Source organism: Abramis brama (assembly GCF_963993115.1).
Source record: "Abramis brama genome assembly, chromosome: 2".
Taxonomy (NCBI): domain Eukaryota; kingdom Metazoa; phylum Chordata; class Actinopteri; order Cypriniformes; family Leuciscidae; genus Abramis; species Abramis brama.
The window spans coordinates 5,948,178-5,969,125 of record NC_139964.1 but is presented as its reverse complement, the minus strand read 5'-3'; the positions used below and the strand labels follow the sequence as shown (position 1 = coordinate 5,969,125).

General features: G+C 39.1%; 1 protein-coding gene across 1 annotated transcript in view; it reads left to right on the top strand.

Annotated features, from left to right (window-relative positions):
• Positions 1-20,948, top strand: part of LOC311077547 (adhesion G protein-coupled receptor E5-like) — a 77,474-nt gene that overhangs the window by 17,646 nt on the left and 38,880 nt on the right. The window contains exon 3 of the mRNA XM_084106077.1: positions 20,024-20,392. Coding sequence (XP_083962203.1) covers positions 20,024-20,392 — 369 coding nt within the window. The remainder of the gene's footprint in view (positions 1-20,023; positions 20,393-20,948) is intronic.

The window sequence follows — 20,948 nt, the reverse complement described above, 5'->3', positions numbered from 1 at the left end:
TGCATGATGTCAGCCAGGGATGCATTTTGATTGGTGGCTCCCATCATGCACTGCAACATGAAACATTTGTGTGATTGTCACCATTGTTGAGATTCATATGTAGATTATTGATATCTGTGTGTGACTTAAAAATTTCAGATTGTTTTAAGCACAGCTGGAATTAACTATTGTACTGTATATGAAAAAAAATCATTAGAATATTAAGTTATAATGCTGATTCAGTAAATCAGGAAAATACAGGATTGTAACTTCATCAGATAAACATTATCATCATGACCTGGGCTTCTTTTCCCAAAAGCATTTTAAGCCTAACTTGATCATAGAACAATTGCAGTAAATGGTCTGTACAATCAAATTAGGCTTGCGATTGCTTTTGGGAAACACAGCCCAGGTCATAGTTTCTCTTGCCACAACAAATGTGTTTTATACACACAAAGTTGGAGCAGCCAGAGAAAAACTTATGTTAAAAAGGAAAGGGTCAAGAGCCCAACTAAAGCAAACACCGATCACCATAATGGTAACATGAAACGAAACATTCCATAAAACATTACCATCTAAACTTCTGTTAAATCTAAATAAGACTGTGTGTAGATGTATGACAGAAATAAAGTCAAACTGGTAAAATAATAAGTGCAATAATGGTTCAAAGTCAGTAGTTCTTGTGTTTCTCTTTTTTCTGTTCTTCTTGTTTCTTTTTCCGTCAATGATTCTGCTTATTAACATCAGGTGTCACCACTAATGGCCAATCATCACTTAATTAATCACTTAATTATCTCATTAACTTCAACACTGCTTCAGTGTTAATTTTTAACACTCTGTAGTTGGACCTATATGTACACCGAGGAGTGTTAATTTAACACTGGGGATTTTGCTGTGTAGTCGCATAATATGACGTTTAGCCTCGATGATCCAATAGCAGCCTTCAAATACGTGAGCAGATGTTGTGTTGAAATGCCGTGAATTTCAGTTTATCCTTCATTCTTTTGCCTCACGTTACTAACGGTAAAAATAAGTTTTCATTAAATACGATACTTGATCATGAATAGCATAAGTGTTTTTATATCTAAATACAGAAACTGTATTTGAAATTAAATGAATAAGGATCAATAAATAAATATTGATACAAAAAACACAAGTGTGATATATGCACTAAATATGCCTTTGCACTAGAGGGCGCTCTAGCTCACCCCTTTTTGTATGTTGTGTAAAACATGAAGAAGATTGAGTTCCCAAGTAAACAGAAGTGAATCAACAGTGCAATCGTCTCCGCTTATCATTGTGTTATATAAAGACAAAGATATAACATTTTGGCGACGAGGAAAATCCTTATTGAACCCATACTGCAGATCTGATGCATGTAGTGAACTTGTAGAACGACACCCGATGAAATGGCTGTGTTTATCGGTCATATGGATGCCTTTGATGAGTCAGCCGAACAGTGGGCTACCTACATAGAAAGGTTTGAACAATTTGTTGCTGCAGATGACATTGCAGATGAGAAACAAGTTGCTGTGTTACTAAGTGTAATGGGTGCATCTACATACGGACTGTTGCGTAGTTTAATCGCTCCGGATAAACCGGGTGGGAAGTCATATGATGACATTGTGCGTGTTCTGAAAGAACATTTCTCGCCGAAACCGATCGTGATTGCAGAAAGATTTAGGTTTCATAACCGCAATCAACAAGAAACAGAAACAGTAGCACAGTATGTTGCAGTTTTGAAAAAGATGAGTGAACACTGTGAATATGGGACACATTTGCAAGATGCATTAAGAGATCGCTTTGTGTGCGGGCTGAAAACGGAGTCTACACAGAAACGGCTACTGACGGAAGCAGCTCTCACATTTCAAAAGGCGGTGGAGATTGCAGTGTCTATGGAAACGGCCACGAGGGAATCTCAACAGTTAAGTGGCTCTTTGAAAGTGAATGCAATGTCCTTGCAAGAGCAAGGGGGCAGCAAATGCTACACTCTGAGAAAATAAAGTACATAATTGTACCTTTAGGGGTACAATGGCTTGTCACTGGGACTGTACCCTCAAGGGTATATTTGTACCCTTGTGATGTGTACCTTAAGAGACAAATCTTGTACCTGTGGTGACAATTTTGTACCTTTATTTAACAATAGAAAAATGGACCCTTCAAAAATGGTACAAAATTGGCTTTGACAGGGTACAATCGTTGACAACAATGATATATATATATATATATATATATATATATATATATATATATAAATATATATATATATATTTATATTTATATTTATATTACACACACGCTGAATTAAAATCAGAATTTATTAAATCCTTTTCATTTTCACATTTTCCAACATTTCATTTTAAACTCAATGTCTAACTGTGACATAAATTATTATCATCCGAGTAAATGTCATTTGCCTGAAAGTCCATTTCATGTCCTTTCATCTCGACGATGGTTACTTCTATGCCTGCTTCTGATATTTTCTGAAGGACCTCCTCGGTTGAAAGCCCTGTAAGAACCATGAGTAACCGTGCTATGACTTCTTCTCCACCGATGGCCAAAAGAAAGAAAGACCCGGAACTGGACATTCTTTTAAATTGAGATTCAAGCAGCCAATCAGAGCTGGCTCTACATACACTCTCAGAAAATAAAGTACATAATTGTACCTTTAGGGGTGCAATGGCTTGTCACTGGGGCTGTACCCTCAAGGGTACAATATTGTACCTTAACCTTTAAAAGAAACGGTACATATATGTAACTTTGAATGCTTTTTGATCCTCAAAAAGTTACATATATGTACCTTGAGGTCCAACAGCAAAAACTCCAGTGTTAATTGAACTCTCCTGGGAGTTTATATGACTCCAGACTCAAGAGTGTTGAAGTTAATGATCTAATTAAGTGATTCATTGAGTGATGATTGACCATTATTGAAGACACCTGATGTTAACAAGCAGAATCACTGAAGGAGAAAATTGATTTTTTAAGACACCGTTATGGTGATCAGTGTTTGCTTTAGTTGGGCTCTTGACCCTTAAATCATTAACTTTAGAATTTGTTTGGCTGTTGTATCTGACTTATAACTGCCAGATGAACGAAGAGAAAAGTTGATCAGGTGGTGTTGGTTATGTTTTGACATAATCATAATTTAACCTGAATCACTGAACTCATTTAGAATCTAATCTCAATATAAATGTATATTGTTGATTACAGCATCACTGTGATTCTACAGCAAAAGATTTTCAGCATTTTCAATATAATCCAAAAATTCTTAAAAGTTGTTCTGATCGAAAGACATTGAAAATTACTTTATGAAGAAACACTGACATCAATAATCAGCCTGTGAATCTCAACAATGGTGACAATAATAAAGCATGTTGCAGTGCATACTGGGTGCCACCAATCAAAACTCATTCATGGCTCCCATCATGCATTGCGGTATGAATAAATTATGATCTGAATTGTCTTACTAATTTCCTTTCCCTAATTGAATATTGTGTTTGTCACCATTGTTGAGATTCATACACTGATTCTTGATGTCTGTGTGTGCCTAAAATAAATATTTGTTTTATCAGATCAACTTTTAAGAAATCCTTTAGATTATTTCAAAAAATCTGGATCTTATGCTGTGGAATCACAGGCTGCTGTAATCAACAATATACATTTAAGTCAGAGATTAGACTTTAAATGAGTTCAGTGATTCAGGTCAAATTATGATTAAGTCAAAACATAACCAACACCACCTGATCAACTTATCTCTTTGTTCATCTAGCCATTATAACTCAGATACAACAGCTAAACAAAACCTAATGTTAACAGTTCAAGGGTCAAGAGTCCAACTAAAGCAAACACTGATCACCATAATGGTGTCTTAAAAATTATATTTTCTCCTTCAGTGATTCTGCTTGTTAACATCAGGTGTCTTCAATAATGCTCAATCATCACTCAATGAATCACTTAATTAGCTCATTAACTTTAGCACTCTTGATTGTTAATTTAACACTCATATTTTAACACTTTAACACTCTTGAGTCTGGAGCCAAATAAACTCCCAGGAAAGTTCATTTAACACTGGAGTTTTTGCTGTGTTATAATGATTTAATATCAGAAAATTGACTTACAAAACTTGTATTTCCTTTATTTCAAGGCTACTCAAATATAGTGATAAGTTAAAATCTACCTTAAATGATTAAGGTATCATTAAAACCTTTTTTAAAAAAAACTTTTTTTGTTCATTTGATATTGTACCTTAACCTTTAAAAGAAACGGTATATATTTGTACCTTTTAATGCTTGGGGACATATATGTACCTTTTTGACCCTCAAAAAGGTACATATATGTACCTTGGGGGACAGAAATGGACTCCTGCTGTACCCCTATTTCTGAGAGTGTACCGTTGTGGAAGAACAAACCACAGTGAAAAAGATTGTTATTTCAAAGAGCAGCAGTGCCACAACTGTGGTAAAAAAGGCCACATTTCCAAAGTTTGTAGAATTAAAGCAAAACACACAACTGAATATAAAAAGTTTAAATCAGTGAGGATGAAAAATGCCCAACAGAAAAAGAGAGTGCATCAGATGAATGTGAAAGATTCGTCAAGTGATGATACTACTGATACGGAACTGGCACTGCATGTGATGTCTAGAAAGGAGGAATTATCACACATCTGTCTAAAGCCAAATGTAGAGGGTGAAATCTTGGAAATGGAATTAGACACTGGAGCTGCAGTTTCTTTGATTTCAAGAGAACTTTACAATGCACGACTAGCCCATAAACCATTGGGAACGACAGATGAGATTCTGAAAACCTATACAGGTGAGGCGGTGTCTCCAGTAGGGGTCATCATAGTCAAAGTGACAATGAATAAACAGAAAGCAAAATTACCACTCTATGTCGTGGAAGGAGATGCCCCACCACTTTTCGGGAGAGAGTGGCTCAGGAAAATTAAGCCGAATTGGCGTGAAATTAAAAGTGTGGGTAAAGGGTCAATGGAAACACTGCTAGCAAAGCACAAAAATGTCTTCAGAGAAGGACTGGGCTTGCTAAAAGGTATTGAGGCTACTGTGTCACTCAAACCACAGTTCCAGCCACGATTTTGTCAAGCACGCAATGTACCCTATGCACTGAAACCGAAAGTGGAGGCAGAAATAAATCGTCTATTGGAGCTGGGGGTCATCTCCCCTGTAACATGCAGCGAATGGGCTACCCCTATCGTACCAGTGGTAAAAAGGAATGGGGATGTGAGGATTTGTGGAGATTTCAAAGTAACGGTGAATCCAGCCCTTTGTGTTGATCGTTATCCGATTCCACGAATAGAGGACTTATTCTCATCATTGGCAGGGGGTCAACGTTTCACCAAACTGGACCTCTCAAATGCTTACTTACAAGTGCCTTTGGCAGAAAGCTCACGCAAATGTCTCACTATCACCACGTCGAAAGGGCTGTTCTGTTACAATCGTTTACCATTCGGCATCGCTTCGGCTCCTGCAATTTTTCAAAGGGCAATGGATCAGATCTTACAAGGCATTCCCAATGTTCATTGCTATCTAGATGATATATTAGTGACGGGGTCAAATGACGAGCAGCATCTAAAAAATGTAGATGCAGTCCTCAGCCGTCTGGATGAGTTCGGGCTATGTGTCCAACGTGATAAATGTGAATTCTTTAAAGATTCGCTGGAGTATTTGGGGCACATCATAGATGCTCAGGGTCTTCATAAGTCACCAGAAAAGGTCAGGGCAATCAGGGATGCGCCTGCACCGAAGGACGTCAGTCAACTTCGTTCATTTCTAGGACTTATAAACTATTACAGTCGATTTATCCCTAATCTTGCATCAGTATTAGCACCCCTCAATGCTCTTCTGTGTAAAGGGAAGCAGTGGCTGTGGTCTTTTGAGTGTGAGGATGCGTTCGACAAGGTAAAAAAATTGTTGCTGTCACAGAGCGTATTAACACATTATGATCCACAGTTACCAATCAGACTGGCTTGTGATGCATCGCCATACGGTGTGGGTGCCGTCATCTCACACATCCTACCAGACGGGCTGGAAAAACCAATAGCCTTTGCCTCGAGAACATTGAGCAAAGCAGAGCAAAACTATGCTCAAATTGAAAGGGAGGCACTTGGAATTGTCTTTGGAGTACGAAAATTCTACCAATATCTGTACGGGCGGAAGTTTACATTGCTCACGGACCACCGTCCGCTGACAACAATTTTCAATCCAACAAAAGCTATTCCATCTATGGCTGCGGCCCGTATGCAGCGCTGGGCTTTGTTGTTGGCAGCATACGATTACGATATCCAGTACAGAGTTGGTGCACACCACTGTAATGCGGACGGTTTATCACGTTTACCTCTGCAAAACGCATCTCAGGTTAAGCAGGACACAGTGGAGTTGCTTCAAGTCAAGCATCTTGATTCTTTGCCAGTGCTGTGTTCAGATGTTTGTAAAGAAACAAGGTCTGACTCCACTATGTCACAAGTAATGGAGATGGTGGCAACGGGACGGTTTTCACTAGTCACAGATGCAAATAATGTGCTCGCCCCGTATGTGAACAGGAAAGATGAGTTGATTACACAACAGGGTTGCCTCTTGTGGGGTTGGAGAGTTGTCATTCCTCCTAAACTGAGATCCAGGGTACTGGCAGAGCTGCACACTGGGCATCCGGGTGTCGTAAGGATGAAGGCAGTTGCTCGGAGCTATGTCTGGTGGCCTGGCATTGATGCCAAATTGAACAATTGTCAAAAACCTGTCACTCATGCCAAACGACGCAAAAAGCTCCTGGTCCCTCGCCATTACACCCTTGGAAGTGGCCAGAATCACCTTGGCAACGAATACATGTGGACTTTGCAGGTCCATTTGAAGGACACATGTACTTGGTAGTCGTGGATGCTCACTCCAAGTGGCCAGAGGTGTGTGTGATGGAGTCAACTACATCTACCAAGACCATTCAGGTGCTGAGAGGATTATTTAGTCGTCATGGACTCCCAGAAGTGCTGGTCAGCGATAACGGACCTCAGTTCACCTCGGAGGAGTTCCAGACATTTCTCAAGTCTAATGGAGTGACACACACACGTTCTGCACCTTTTCACCCAGCTACGAACGGCTTGGCTGAACGCTTGGTTCAGACATTTAAGCGGGCACTACGTTGTTCTAAGGGGCCAACTTCGATTCAACAAAGGCTGGACACCTTTCTACTGGCGTATCGAAACACTCCACACGCCACCACAAAGGAATCGCCTGCCATGTTGTTTCTGCACCGCAGGTTGCATTCTCGCTTGGATATGTTAAAGCCTAATGTTGCCTCTGTGGTGGAAAAAGCACAAATCAAACTGTGCCAGCAACGTCAAGTGCATGCTAAAGACAGAACATTTCCTGTGGGTGACAAAGTATGGGTGCGTGATTATCGGAGGGGAAAGAAGTGGACACCTGGTGTTGTTTCAGCAAAGACAGGCCCTGTATCATACACTGTCGATGTGGGACTTTCAGTTCACTGGAGACGTCACGTTGATCAGATGTTGGCACGTCTAACTGACTGTAACAACGGAAATGAGACGGGACCTGAGGTCATTGAGGGTCCTGAGGGGAATCTGACAGATCCTTGTGAATATCCCAGGTCAGAAGAAACTTCACCACCTAGTCTCGATCCAATCCAGACTGGGTCAGCACAACCTGTTGATTCATTCTCAAGTGAAACAGGTGAAGTGTTACACACTCCACACAAAGAGTCGAGGAGATACCCGGAACGTGCCATTAAGCCCCCGATACGGTTTAGCCCTTAAGGTTTACCTTGGTGGTATAAGTTGATTCTTTTGTATTCATTTTGACAGTCATGGCACTGAGGTTAGTTAAAAGAATAAGTACAACACAGTTAACTGAAAGATGATAGTGTTAAATCACAAATGTTCTATATTTTTGGCATTACTCTAAGTACTGTATTAGACAGGAGTATGATTGTGTCAAACATGTTATAGATTAATATATATATAGAGAGAGATGTAAAAAAAAAAAAAAAAGGGTTACACTGTTCATGTTCTTATTAAGTGTCTATGTAACAATGTTACTATGTGGGGAGGAATATGTGATATATGCACTAAATATGCCTTTGCACTAGAGGGCGCTCTAGCTCACCCCTTTTTGTATGTTGTGTAAAACATGAAGAAGATTGAGTTCCCAAGTAAACAGAAGTGAATCAACAGTGCAATCGTCTCCGCTTATCATTGTGTTATATAAAGACAAAGATATAACAACAAGAAATTACGTTTATTGATTATGACTGATATTTGACATGGACCGATGGCAATGCACACGGATTCGTGTTAAAGATAGCCGCTAACAAAGTAATCTTTTCACATAATCTTCTCTCTCTTAAAATGTAAGCGAGTGTAAATGTCAGCATAAATAATCATATATGTCTAAAGAACTGAAGTCTGTCAGGTTAAAGAAGAGCTCATTGATGCAGATCAGTCTGTCTAATATTTTATTCCATCCGTTACTCTTGATCGGAGACTGCCGTAAATATTTAGTTTATACGTAGAGTTACGCTTCAACTAAGTTTAATGGTGCAACGCAAAAATATTTAGAAGTGCGTAAGTCGTAACTTAGTGCCCATTTACGTCAAAACTAGGCTAAGTTATAACTTATGCACAGCTGGTGCAACCGGCCCCAGGGCTGCACTTCCCAGAAGACACCAGTGGTCTCTACATGCTTTTGGGAAACGCTGCTCTGTACCATAGATGTGTGCGTGTGTCAGAATAAAATACTTACTCTACCAGTAAAATACATTATATTATACCATGGTCTGGGTGAATACTCGATTCTGATTGGCTGCAGGGTGTCCATTAAAAAGTGATAATGGACACCTAGGAAAGGCGTCCCGTCAATTTGCCTGATGACAGTTCTAAATGATTGCGCTGGCTCAAACTCACTGATCAACTGCTGCGGTCGGGTCGCTGTGGCCACGTTGCTTGGCAATGCCTGTATACGGGAGATATTAAATAGTGCGCTCGACTTAATAAATAAAAACCCTCACGATTTTTACTCTAAAACACATTAAAGTATTATTAATTGATTAAATATTTCTTTCTTTCGTAAGTGACCATGGTATAAGCGGGTTAATGCCCTTCGAGGTGTCCATTGTCAGGTATTAATGGACTTCGGCGGAGGCAACCGTCCGTTCACGCCTCGCCGTCATCCATTAATACCTGATAATGGACACCTCGTCGGGCATTAACCCTTACGTATACAATAGACAACATGTGAAATTACTGAGCATATACATTTTACTCAAATATAATTATGGTATATGTTTGTGTGTTTCGAAAACACTTGTAATGAATGTGTAATATACTTTTAATAGAAATAAAGAACACTTTACTCAACTAATCAAGCATGTAATTAGTCCCTACACAGGCATATACTTAAACAGAAGTGAATCAGACTGTTAAATCAGACAGAAATGCAATATCATAAATATAACTGTGTTTTCAGTGGTGTATAAAGACCTTACTTAATGAACCGTTATGTTTTATTACCTTAGAATGAGCAATTTCTCTCTACACACAAAAACCAAACAAAAACCATTAAATTAAAGTAAAATATGCTAATTTAAATAAACAGAAAACAGAAATTTGATGTCACCTTGATGGTGTTCAGTGTTTCACACATGACGGAGAGCACACACACACACAATTGAGCACACACACAGCGGAGAGCACATACACACACACAGTGCGAGCACACACACACACCCACACAGCAGAGAGCACACACACACACAGCGAAGAGCACACACACACACACACACACAAACACAGCGGAGAGCACACACACACAGCAGAGAGCACACAAACACCTGCACACAAATACCTGAGAGAGCACACAGCGCACACACACAGCGAAGAGCACACACACACACACAGCGGAGAGCACATGCACACACACAGTGCGATCACACACACCCACACCCACACAGGAGAGAGCACACACACACACACACACAGCGAAGAGCACACACAGCGGAGAGCACACACACACACAAACACACAGCGGAGAGCACACACACACACAGCGGAGAGCACACACAGTGAAGGGCGCACACACACACACACACGCACACACACACACACAGCGGAGAGTACACACACACACACACACACACACATAAACACAGTGAAGAGCACACACACACACACACAGCGGAGAGCACACACAGTGAAGGGCACACACACACACACACACACAGCGGAGAGTACACACACACACACACACACACACAAAGTGGAGAAGCATCATTAGACCTACTGTGAGCTCAGAGGTTTTTTAAATAATTGTGTTTAACAGCTACATTTATTGTGAAAAAGTACATTACCCATGATGCTGTATAAAAATTCCACCAATCAGTCGCAACAAGCAAATCAAATCGTGCCAAAAGAGCCTCCATGAAGCACTCCGAATGACGTTAAAATACTTAATTATTTATATTTATATGCATATTTTGCAATAAACCTAGAATATATTGCTTCTATTGATTTAATCAACAACTTTTCATTTAAAGCCATTGAGTACACAGTCTTGTACATTTGTCTTTTTTGTCCGATTTTCGAATACGTTTTTGCTTCAAATAAAACTTTGTAACATTGTGTTTCACCTCATCCTAGTGGAGAGCACACACACACACACACAGTGGAGATCACACACACACACACACACTGCGGAGAGCACACACACACACACACAGTGGAGAGCACACACACACACACACACAGCAGAGAGCACACACACACACACACACACAGTGGAGAGCACACACACCCACAGCAGAGAGCACACACACAGTGGAGAGAACACACACCCACAGCAGAGAGCACACACACACACACACACAGCAGAGAGCACACACACAGTGGAGAGAACACACACCCACAGCAGAGAGCACACACACACACAGCAGAGAGCACACACACAGTGGAGAGCACACACACACACACAGCAGAGAGCACACACACACAGTGGAGAGAACACACACCCACAGCAGAGAGCACACACACACACACACACACACACAGCAGAGAGCACACACACACAGTGGAGAGCACACACACACACAGCAGAGAGCACACACACACAGTGGAGAGCACACACACACACACAGTGGAGAGCACACACACACACAGAGGAGAACACACACACAGTGGAGAGCACACATACAGCGGAGACAACACTCACACACACACACACACACAGCGGAGAGCACACACACAGCAGAGAGCACACACACACAGTGGAGAGCACACACACAGCAGAGAGCACACACACAGCAGAGAGCACACACAGCAGAGAGCACACACACACACACAGCAGAGAGCACACACAGCGGAGAGCACACACACACACACACACACACACAGCAGAGAGCACACACACACACACACACACAGCGGAGAGCACACCCACAGCAGAGAGCACACACACACACAGCGGAGAGCACACACACAGCGGAGAGCACACACACACACAGCAGAGAGCACACACACACACAGTGGAGAGCACACACACACACACACACACACACACAGTGGAGAGCACACACACACAGAGGAGAACACACACACAGTGGAGAGCACACATACAGCGGAGACAACACTCACACACACACACACACAGCGGAGAGCACACACACAGCAGAGAGCACACACACACACAGTGGAGAGCACACACACAGCAGAGAGCACACACACAGCAGAGAGCACACACACAGCAGAGAACACACACAGCAGAGAGCACACACACACACAGCGGAGAGCACACACACACACACACACACACAGCAGAGAGCACACACACACAGCAGAGAGCACACACACACACACACACACACACAGCGGAGAGCACACCCACAGCAGAGAGCACACACACACACAGCGGAGAGCACACACACAGCGGAGAGCACACACACACACAGCAGAGAGCACACACACACACAGCAGAGCACACACACACACACAGCGGAGAGCACACACACACACACAGCAGAGAGCACACACACACACAGCAGAGCACACACACACACACAGCAGAGAGCACACACACACACAGCAGAGCACACACACACACACACAGCGGAGAGCACACACACAGCAGAGAGCACACACACACACACACACACAGCAGAAAGCACACACACACACAGCAGAGAGCACACACACACACACACACACACACACACATACACGTCTATATTACTAACAGGGGACTATCGCTCTACACTGGCCAAGAGGGGACTAGTGTTTCTGGTCATTTTGAAGAAACAAAAATGACATACAAAATTTTCTTTTAAGCTCCTTTTTCATAATATAACTTCAAACATGCATTTTTTTATTTAAAAAAAAACATGCCAAGTGGGGACCTGAAACTCTGAACGATCTCTACCTATACAAGAGGGGACTGTGTGTGTGTGATCAGTGAAGTGAACTGGCAGTGAAGTCTGCCTTCATTATGTACCTATATATATAAAATGAAAGACCATTTAAATCTACAACGGGGTAAAAAATACAGACGGCCCGACGGCAACAGTTCAAAAGCAGAGGCGATAATATCCTCTTATCATTCATAATATTATTTTCTTATTTAACGCTCTCACTTCATAGATACTTTCTAAGCTTGGTTATGCAGTCCCTAACAATTTACTTGTTACTAATTTTCTTAATAATTTCTTCTGTACCTCAGTAGCAGTTCCATAGCAACAAATAATACAGAATATTATAACACTTTCAATGAAAGCACTATAAAACATCAGAAGCGTTATGTTGTGGACATTACAGCAAAGTTATTGCTTTAAGAAGTTCATTCTCTGTTGTGGCCTATTCATTAAAACATAATTTCTACTCTAATAAAATCAATAGATGTCATTTTTTCCTTTGTTTCTAGGATGTTGATGTACAGAGATAGTCAGTGTTTGAAATATTGCTCAATTTAAATGCAACCAAACATGTGTCGCTCGTTACCATCCAACAGTGGACCTTTCTTGAAGATCAAATTCAAAACTTTTGAGTTGACTTGCTGCATCTGGTCATTTTGAAGAAACAAAAAGGAAATACAAAATTACTTGTAAGGTCTTTTTTTCATAATATAACTTCAAATATGCAATAAAAAAATAAAATAAAAAATAAAAACTTAAACATGCCAAGATTGAATCTCAACTCTGAACGATCTCTACCTATACAACAGTGGACTCACAATAGCCTGCAATGGAACTGTGTGTGTGTGAACAGTTAAGTCTGTCTTTATTTTGTAACTACAAGTTGAATTGCTTGAGGAAAGACCATTTAAATCTACAACAGGTAAAAAATACAGACGGCCCGACGGCAACAGTTCAAAAGCAGAGGCAAGAAGATGCCCCTTATCATTCATAATATTATTTATCTTATTTAACGCTCTCACTTCATAGATACTTTGTATGCTTGGTTATGCAGTCCCTAACAATTTACTTGCCATTGTTATGTGCCATTGCACACACACATACATGTCTATATTACTAACAGACCAATGTCGCTCTACACTGACCAAGTGAGGACTTTCTGAACGATCTCTACCTATACAAGTGGGGACTTTCATAGCCTGCAATGGAGCTGTGTGTGTGTGAACAGTGAAGTGAACTGGCAGTGAAGTCTGCCTTCATTATGTAACTATATATATGTAGTATATTATATAGTATATTATATATTATGCATTTTTTCATTCATAATATTTTTTATTTATTAGTTAATGCTTATTTTCTCTCTTCATAGATACTTTCTGCTTGGTTATGCAGTCCCTTTAGGGTTTATGGGATTAATCAAACAGAAATAGCTCTTTAAGGTAACAATTTCAGGTGACCTATATTTAGTATAGTGTAAAGCATACTTTATACAGTGAATAATGATTTTCTTAATTTAAAATGAACTTCGCGTCCCCAGTTGGATGGTATAGAACGATACTTGTTTGGCTGCTTTGTACATTTCTTGCCATCACAAACACACTGTAAAGATTTTGGAGATCAATCTCAAAATGTTACGTAGACTTGCTGCACTGAACATTTTTAGTTGGTTCAGTTGAAATATATGAAGTAGGGATGTTCATTTAACATTTTGTTTTCTGACTGAAAGGTTAGATTAGAATTAAATGGAATTAGAATAGATAATAGTCTGTGACCGATTCAAATACCTCAAACATGTAGATTACATGTGCAAATAGCAGCATAAACAACAGAACATGAGGATTCACACACCGTCACATCAAGCACCCGCAGTGCTTCTGTTAACACATAAACCAGAATAAAACTGTATATATAACTGTATAATAAATAGGCCAGGGGTCGGCAAGTAACTTTGGCCGCGGGCCAATATTTTTTTTAGCCAGTAGATGGCGGCCCAGCTACACAGAGTAGGCCTATGGATACAAATTAAATACTCTTATATAGGCCTATAATCGCAGAATATGATGGGTCCGTCACCGTCCGTGGATCATTCGTTCAATCGTTTTTTTTTTAAATTAAAACCAAAAATAAAAAGATGAAAAACGACTTGTTTTTCCATTATTTATTTCCTGAACTAAAATGAAAAAAACGAATAACGACAGGTTTTCTGATGTTCTGATTGTGCTCAGATCAAAAATAGAAAAAATGAATTACTGGATTAGACAGATTTTAATTTTTATTTTGAATTTAACACCTTAGGCATATATCAAGGAAATCATTTTAAACAGATCAAGTACTATTGTGGTAACAGAACAGATTACAGCCATTTTAATAAAGGTGAGAATCATGCCTCATTCGCTTACAGTCCGACTTTTGAACTTTATTCCTTTTATTATTATTATTATTATTATTATTTATTCGGGGGGCACACATGCACACCTAAGGTTTAAGGAGGTCTGTCAATATAAATATTAGGCTATTTTAACATTGTAGGCCTACTGTCAGCAGAGAAAAAAATGCCACAGAAAAAAATTTGGAAATATAAATAACATAAATTAAATAGGACAAAGCCTATCACTCAAATTTCTAAGCAACATAAACGAAAATCATATTGCCCTACTGACAAATGAAGTAGGCTATTTTCTGCCGAACTATTTCAAACATCCTTGCAAAAAAAAGAATCTTGTTGCTCCTCAGAGCTAGGTGTAGCCTACAGGTGGTCAGAATTAAGTGTGGATGCGCTGTCCAAAGGTGTATGGATGGGCTATTGTCAGTCAGACCGCCCGCTCCGTCCAAAGTACACCAGAGTTGTGACCGCTACCATCTTTTGACGCGCGAATGGACACAAAGTGGTCAAGCGTATAACTAGACGCGGCAGGCGCGAATTTGACGTGCTATTCGCGTCCGGTGTGAACACACAGTTATACTTTAAAATGTAATCCCGCGCCGCATGATTCCCTATATGTGCGTTGCACACGGCGGTGAAATCGCCGCACGACTACGGCTTTTCTCAAGTATTGGAAGAGTTTTGTGCAGCATTTAGGACTTCCAAAATAATCCGGCGGGCCAGAAAATACTGCTGGCGGGCCAGTTTTGGCCCGCGGGCCGCCAGTTGCCGTTCCCTGAAATAGGCCAACTTAAATGAACAATTAAAGGTATAGCGGAGGATCTTTCCGAATTTTACATAAGACCCACCCTCTCCACTTTTGAATAAGTTTGATTGATTCACCAGAATGATTGACAATTAGGAGGACCAATAGTATAGGTGATCCACCCGGAAGTAAAAAATCCTCCGCTATACCTTTAACAAAACTAAAGTGCAATAAATAATAAACGCTTTAGGGTCTGTTTACACAACATAATTTTCAACTGAAAATGGAAAACGTTTTGGCCGTTCATTTCAACGAAAATGCCATTTTGGGGGCCTGACAATGCAAGCTTTTGAAAACGATGCCTTTCCCATCTGCGTAAACATCATAAACGGGAATTTGTGAAATTGGTACGTCATTCCAACCTGGTTACACTAAATGCTTCTCTATAGCACACATTGTGTTTATTGTGCAATTTATACGCGGAAAGGAGTTTGTGTGCATAATGCATATGATATGCATGGGTGGGTTTAGGGTAGGTTTAGTAGTGGTGTGTAATATGTAATACATTATTATATGTTTGGTTAGGGTTATGGTTGTAGGGTGTGTGTGTATTACACGCAATAAAGTATGTATCATTTCCCCTGACTGACAGGTGATGCTTGTAACCCGATCATAATCTGTTATCCGACAAGATTAGAATGTTATATTCTAATTTAATTAAATTTAGAATGTATGTATTTCTCAATACTTATCACTTTTTTCAAAGCTCTTCAATCCACTGTCTTAACCAACTTCCAGCTTCACTGCAGTTAATTTCACATTCAAAACACATTAAAACTACCAAAACACATAATTCATGTCAAATTAAGTCATTCTTTCAGAACTCTAGTGAAGGTTTCAGCCAACAAACACAATAAAATATACAAAACAAAAAACACACAAACAACAGGCAGCAATATGCACTATTTTCTGCTGTTCAGAATTCAATGCAATTTATGTTACATGCTTCATGTTTACATTAATGATTTCCTTTTGTATAGATGGTGATGAAAATGAAAGACTAAGACTTGTGTAAGTGTTTAGTTACATCTTAATTTTTCAGATTTTTTTTTTCCAAAAAAAAAGATTATTCAGAATACATATCAATGTGGTATACGGTAGAAATATTGCACATTTCAGTCTAGCTTAGGTTTTTAAAATAAATAACACAGTCTTGGAAATAATATGTAAGCATGTGCAAATAAGCCTGTATAGTAAATCAAGTTCTGTAATCAAGTTAATAAGATCTTTCAATTACTGTATATGTTTAACAGTTTTGAGCGTATAAAAGAGTGTATAAAAATGGGCTCTGAGTTTTGGCAGTGGTTGTGTCTAAGTGAAATATGTAGCTTGGAAGATGTAGTCACTGAATGCATTAATACAACATTGAATGGCACAGACATTTGCAACACTTCTACAGTAATACCGTATTAAAATATATTCAGAATCTAAAAAATTAAATACTATCAAAACAATTAGATGTAGCTGAACACATACAGGTATTAATCTTGCAGTTTCATCACCATCTATAAAAAGGGGAAACTTGGGGGGAAAATGTGTACTGTACTGTAAACAATGAACATGTGACATAAAATGCTGCGAATTCTGAACAACAGAAAACAGCAGAAATATGTTATAATGCTACCTGTTATTTGTGTTTTTTATTTAACTTGTGTTTTTTGGGTAAAACCTTTTCTAGTGTTCTGGAAGAATGAGTTGATCCGAGACAGGAATAAAGTTTTAGTGCATTTTGAATGTGAAATGAACTGCTGTCAAGCTGTAAGTTGGTTTGGAGAAGATATCATGGTCTTTTAACCTGATATCATTTAAGATATAATTTAAGACTGTAGTATTAATGATTGAATTATTTAACCATAACTCATTACTATCCTTGATATTCTAAAATAGGTATTTTTCATGTGTATGTACTCTAGTGTGTGTGTATTGAGTTGTTGCACTTCCCCCCAACACGCAATTTACTTATCAATGCAGGAAGGCCTGAAAGGCCAGTGTTTTTCTCAGGTGAGAAAACAGGCCAACAACCCTCACAGTACTGTTACCAATATATGTGCAACTTCTCAAATAAACTAGAGAAAACGCTGGGATTTACCCTGCCAAATTAAATTAAATTACAGGTTTTTACAATCGCTAGGACACATTTCTCAATATTTAGGTACATTTTCAAAACTCTTCACTCAGTTCTCCTAACCAACTTACAGCTTTACAGCAGTTCATTTCACATTCAAAATGCACTGAAACTTAATTCATGTCTCCGATCAACTTATATATTTATTTTTTTAAGAAGAATTAGGCTGTTTTCTAGTGTTCTGGAAGAATAAGTTGATCGGAGACATGAATTAAGTTTCAGTGCATTTTGAATGTGAAATGAACTGCTGTAAAGCTGTAAGTGTCCAAAATATTTCTTAAAAGTTGTTCTGATCAAAAGACTTAGAAAATTAATTTATGTAGACACGCTGACATCAATAATCAGCCTGTGAATCTCAACAATGGTGACAATAATAAAGCATGTTGCAGTGCATTCTGGGTGCCACCAATCAAAACTCATTAATGGCTCCCATCATGCATTGCGGTATGAATAAATTATGATCTGAATTGTCTATGTAATTTCCTTTCCCTAATTGAATATTCTGTTTTTCACCATAGTTGAGATTCATACACTGATTCTTGATGTCTGTGTGTGCCTAAAAGAAAGATTTGTTTTATCAGAACAACTTCTAAGAAATCCTTTATATGATTTAGAAAATTCTGGATCTTATGCTGAAGAATCACAGTGATGCTGTAATCAACAATATACATTTTAGTCAGAGATTAGACTTTAAATGAGTTCCGTGATTCAGGTCAAATTATGATTGTCAAAACATAACCAAAACCACCTGATCAACTTTTCTCTTTGTTCATCTGGCAGTTATAACTCAGATACAAAAGCCATACAAAATCTAAAATTAATGATTTAATGGTCAAGAGCCCAACTAAAGCAAACACTGATCACCATGACGGTGACTTAAAATATTTTCTCCTTCAGTGATTCTGCTTGTTAACATCAGGTGTCTTCAGTATTGCTCAATCACTCAATGAATCATTTAATTAGCTCATTAACTTTAGCACTCTTGATTGTTAATTTAACACTCATATTTTAACACTTTAACACTCTTGAGTCTGGAGCCATTTAAACTCCCAGGAAAGTTCATTTAACATTGGAGTTTTTGCTGTGTTATAATGATTTAATATCAGTAAATTGACTTACAAAACTTTTATTTCCTTTATTTCAAGGCTACTCTAATATAGTGATAAGTTAAAATCTACCTTAAATGATTAAGGTATCATTAAAACATTTTTAAAAAAAACTTCTTTTTTTTACAAAAAATAAAATAAAATAACTTAGCAGAGGCTGTCTTTTGATATTGTACCTTAACCTTTAAAAGAAATGATAATGCTTGGGGACATATATGTACCTTGGGGGACAGAAATGGACTCCTGCTGTACCCCTATTTCTGAGAGTGCACACACACACACTGCGGAGAGCACACACACACACACACACACACACACACACACACAGTGGAGAGCACACACACAGCAGAGAGCACACACACACAGCAGAGAGCACACACACACACAGCGGAGAGCACACACACACACACACACACACACACAGTGAAACGGTCGCTTTGAGGTTGTGTATCTTCGTAAGTGGAACACACACCTTTTCTTCTTCTTTGTCCTCAGAGCAGAGGTCCTGTAGTTGACACGAGTCACGACTACACTGCCCTCTATAGGACTGGTGCAGTCGCAGTGCGCATGTGTCGAATCTGTCCATCCTGAGCTTTAGTGACACTTTTCTGAGCGCCTCGTGTCTGATCTCTTCTCAGCTCAAACACTGACTGTCACTCAGTGAACGACAGATCTCTGTCTCTCTCTCAATAGTGCTAGTCTAGAGTCAGACCCGGTCAAACCACTGATACAGTGTTGCTGAGGACACTACTGGAATAAAACACTTCACACGCTGAGGAGAAACTCACTTATTTTCTGTAAAATAAAATACTGCTGTTTTAGTGAAATCATTTAGTTTATTTTTTTATTTTTTTCATTATTTGCATATGAAATATTGAGGAAACTGAATGTCAGATTGTTACTTTAATATTAGTTTATGGCCCATGATCCCCGCTGAAAACCTGGCAATGTTAGGTAATTTGTCTAAAATGTCTTTTTATTTAAGACGCATTGATGTTTAAATAATCCTATAAATGCATTTGAAAAAATATTGTGGATCGAAATGAATCGCTTCGAATTAGCAGAAGAAGAAGAAGAAGAAGAAAAAGAAGAAGAAGAAGAAAAAGTAATGTCTAAAGCTGCACTTTTGGTTACATTTTGTAATAAAACGTGTTTTTCAGAAACTAATTAATGTCTTAATATATTTGCATAAATTAATCTCTCTGCAGACCCCTGCTACACCTACACTGTGCTGGACGATACATGGAGATCCATCAATAATACAGATGCTTCAGTCATAAAGTGTGACAGGTCTGTCTACTGGAGCGGCTGGTATCGTCTCTTCATTAACGGCCTGAGCGCTCATATCCCAGACACGTGTGTTGCATATGGTCGCTGTGGCACTCGAATCCCACTGTGGATACGAGGTGGACACCCAACAGTAACAGATGGAGTCGTCACTCGAGATGTCTGCGGTTCCGCTGCGAGTTACTGCTGCTTTTACGGGTCTTTTCCCATTAAAGTCAAAGCCTGTCCAGACAATTTTTATGTCTATGAGCTGGTTACACCAAATGGCTGTGATTATGCATACTGTGCAGGTAATTATATTCACATGAGCTCTTTCTACACACTCATGATATTTTGTGTTTCTGTTCATTAATCACTATTCATCCAAACTTTCAGACACTGGCAGCATTAACACCAGCCCTACAACTGTCACACCAGTGACCATCTCACCTGTTAATGTTACACACTGTGTCTCTATTGGCTTATTTTCCGAATGTTTTTCGGAAATTCTGGGGGGGGGGGTATTTTTATCTTACACTGTTAACCCTTTCAACCCCACAGGAAAATCCACACTACAAAGAGTAAAAGTAACATTGAGACAGTGTTGCAGTGAGATAATTAAGGATATGTAAGTGATTGTTGAGCATTAGTGATGAACACCTGCTGTTAACAAGCAGAATCACTGAAGGAAAGAGGAACACACAAACAGAAAATAGAGAAACACAAGAAATACAACTGACTTCCAGCCATTACACATTATTACACTTATTATTAACCAGTATGACTTTATTTCTGTCATACATCTACAGAAGTTTTTATTGAGATGTTTAATTGAAAAGTATGAAATACCCATTAATTCAAAGAATA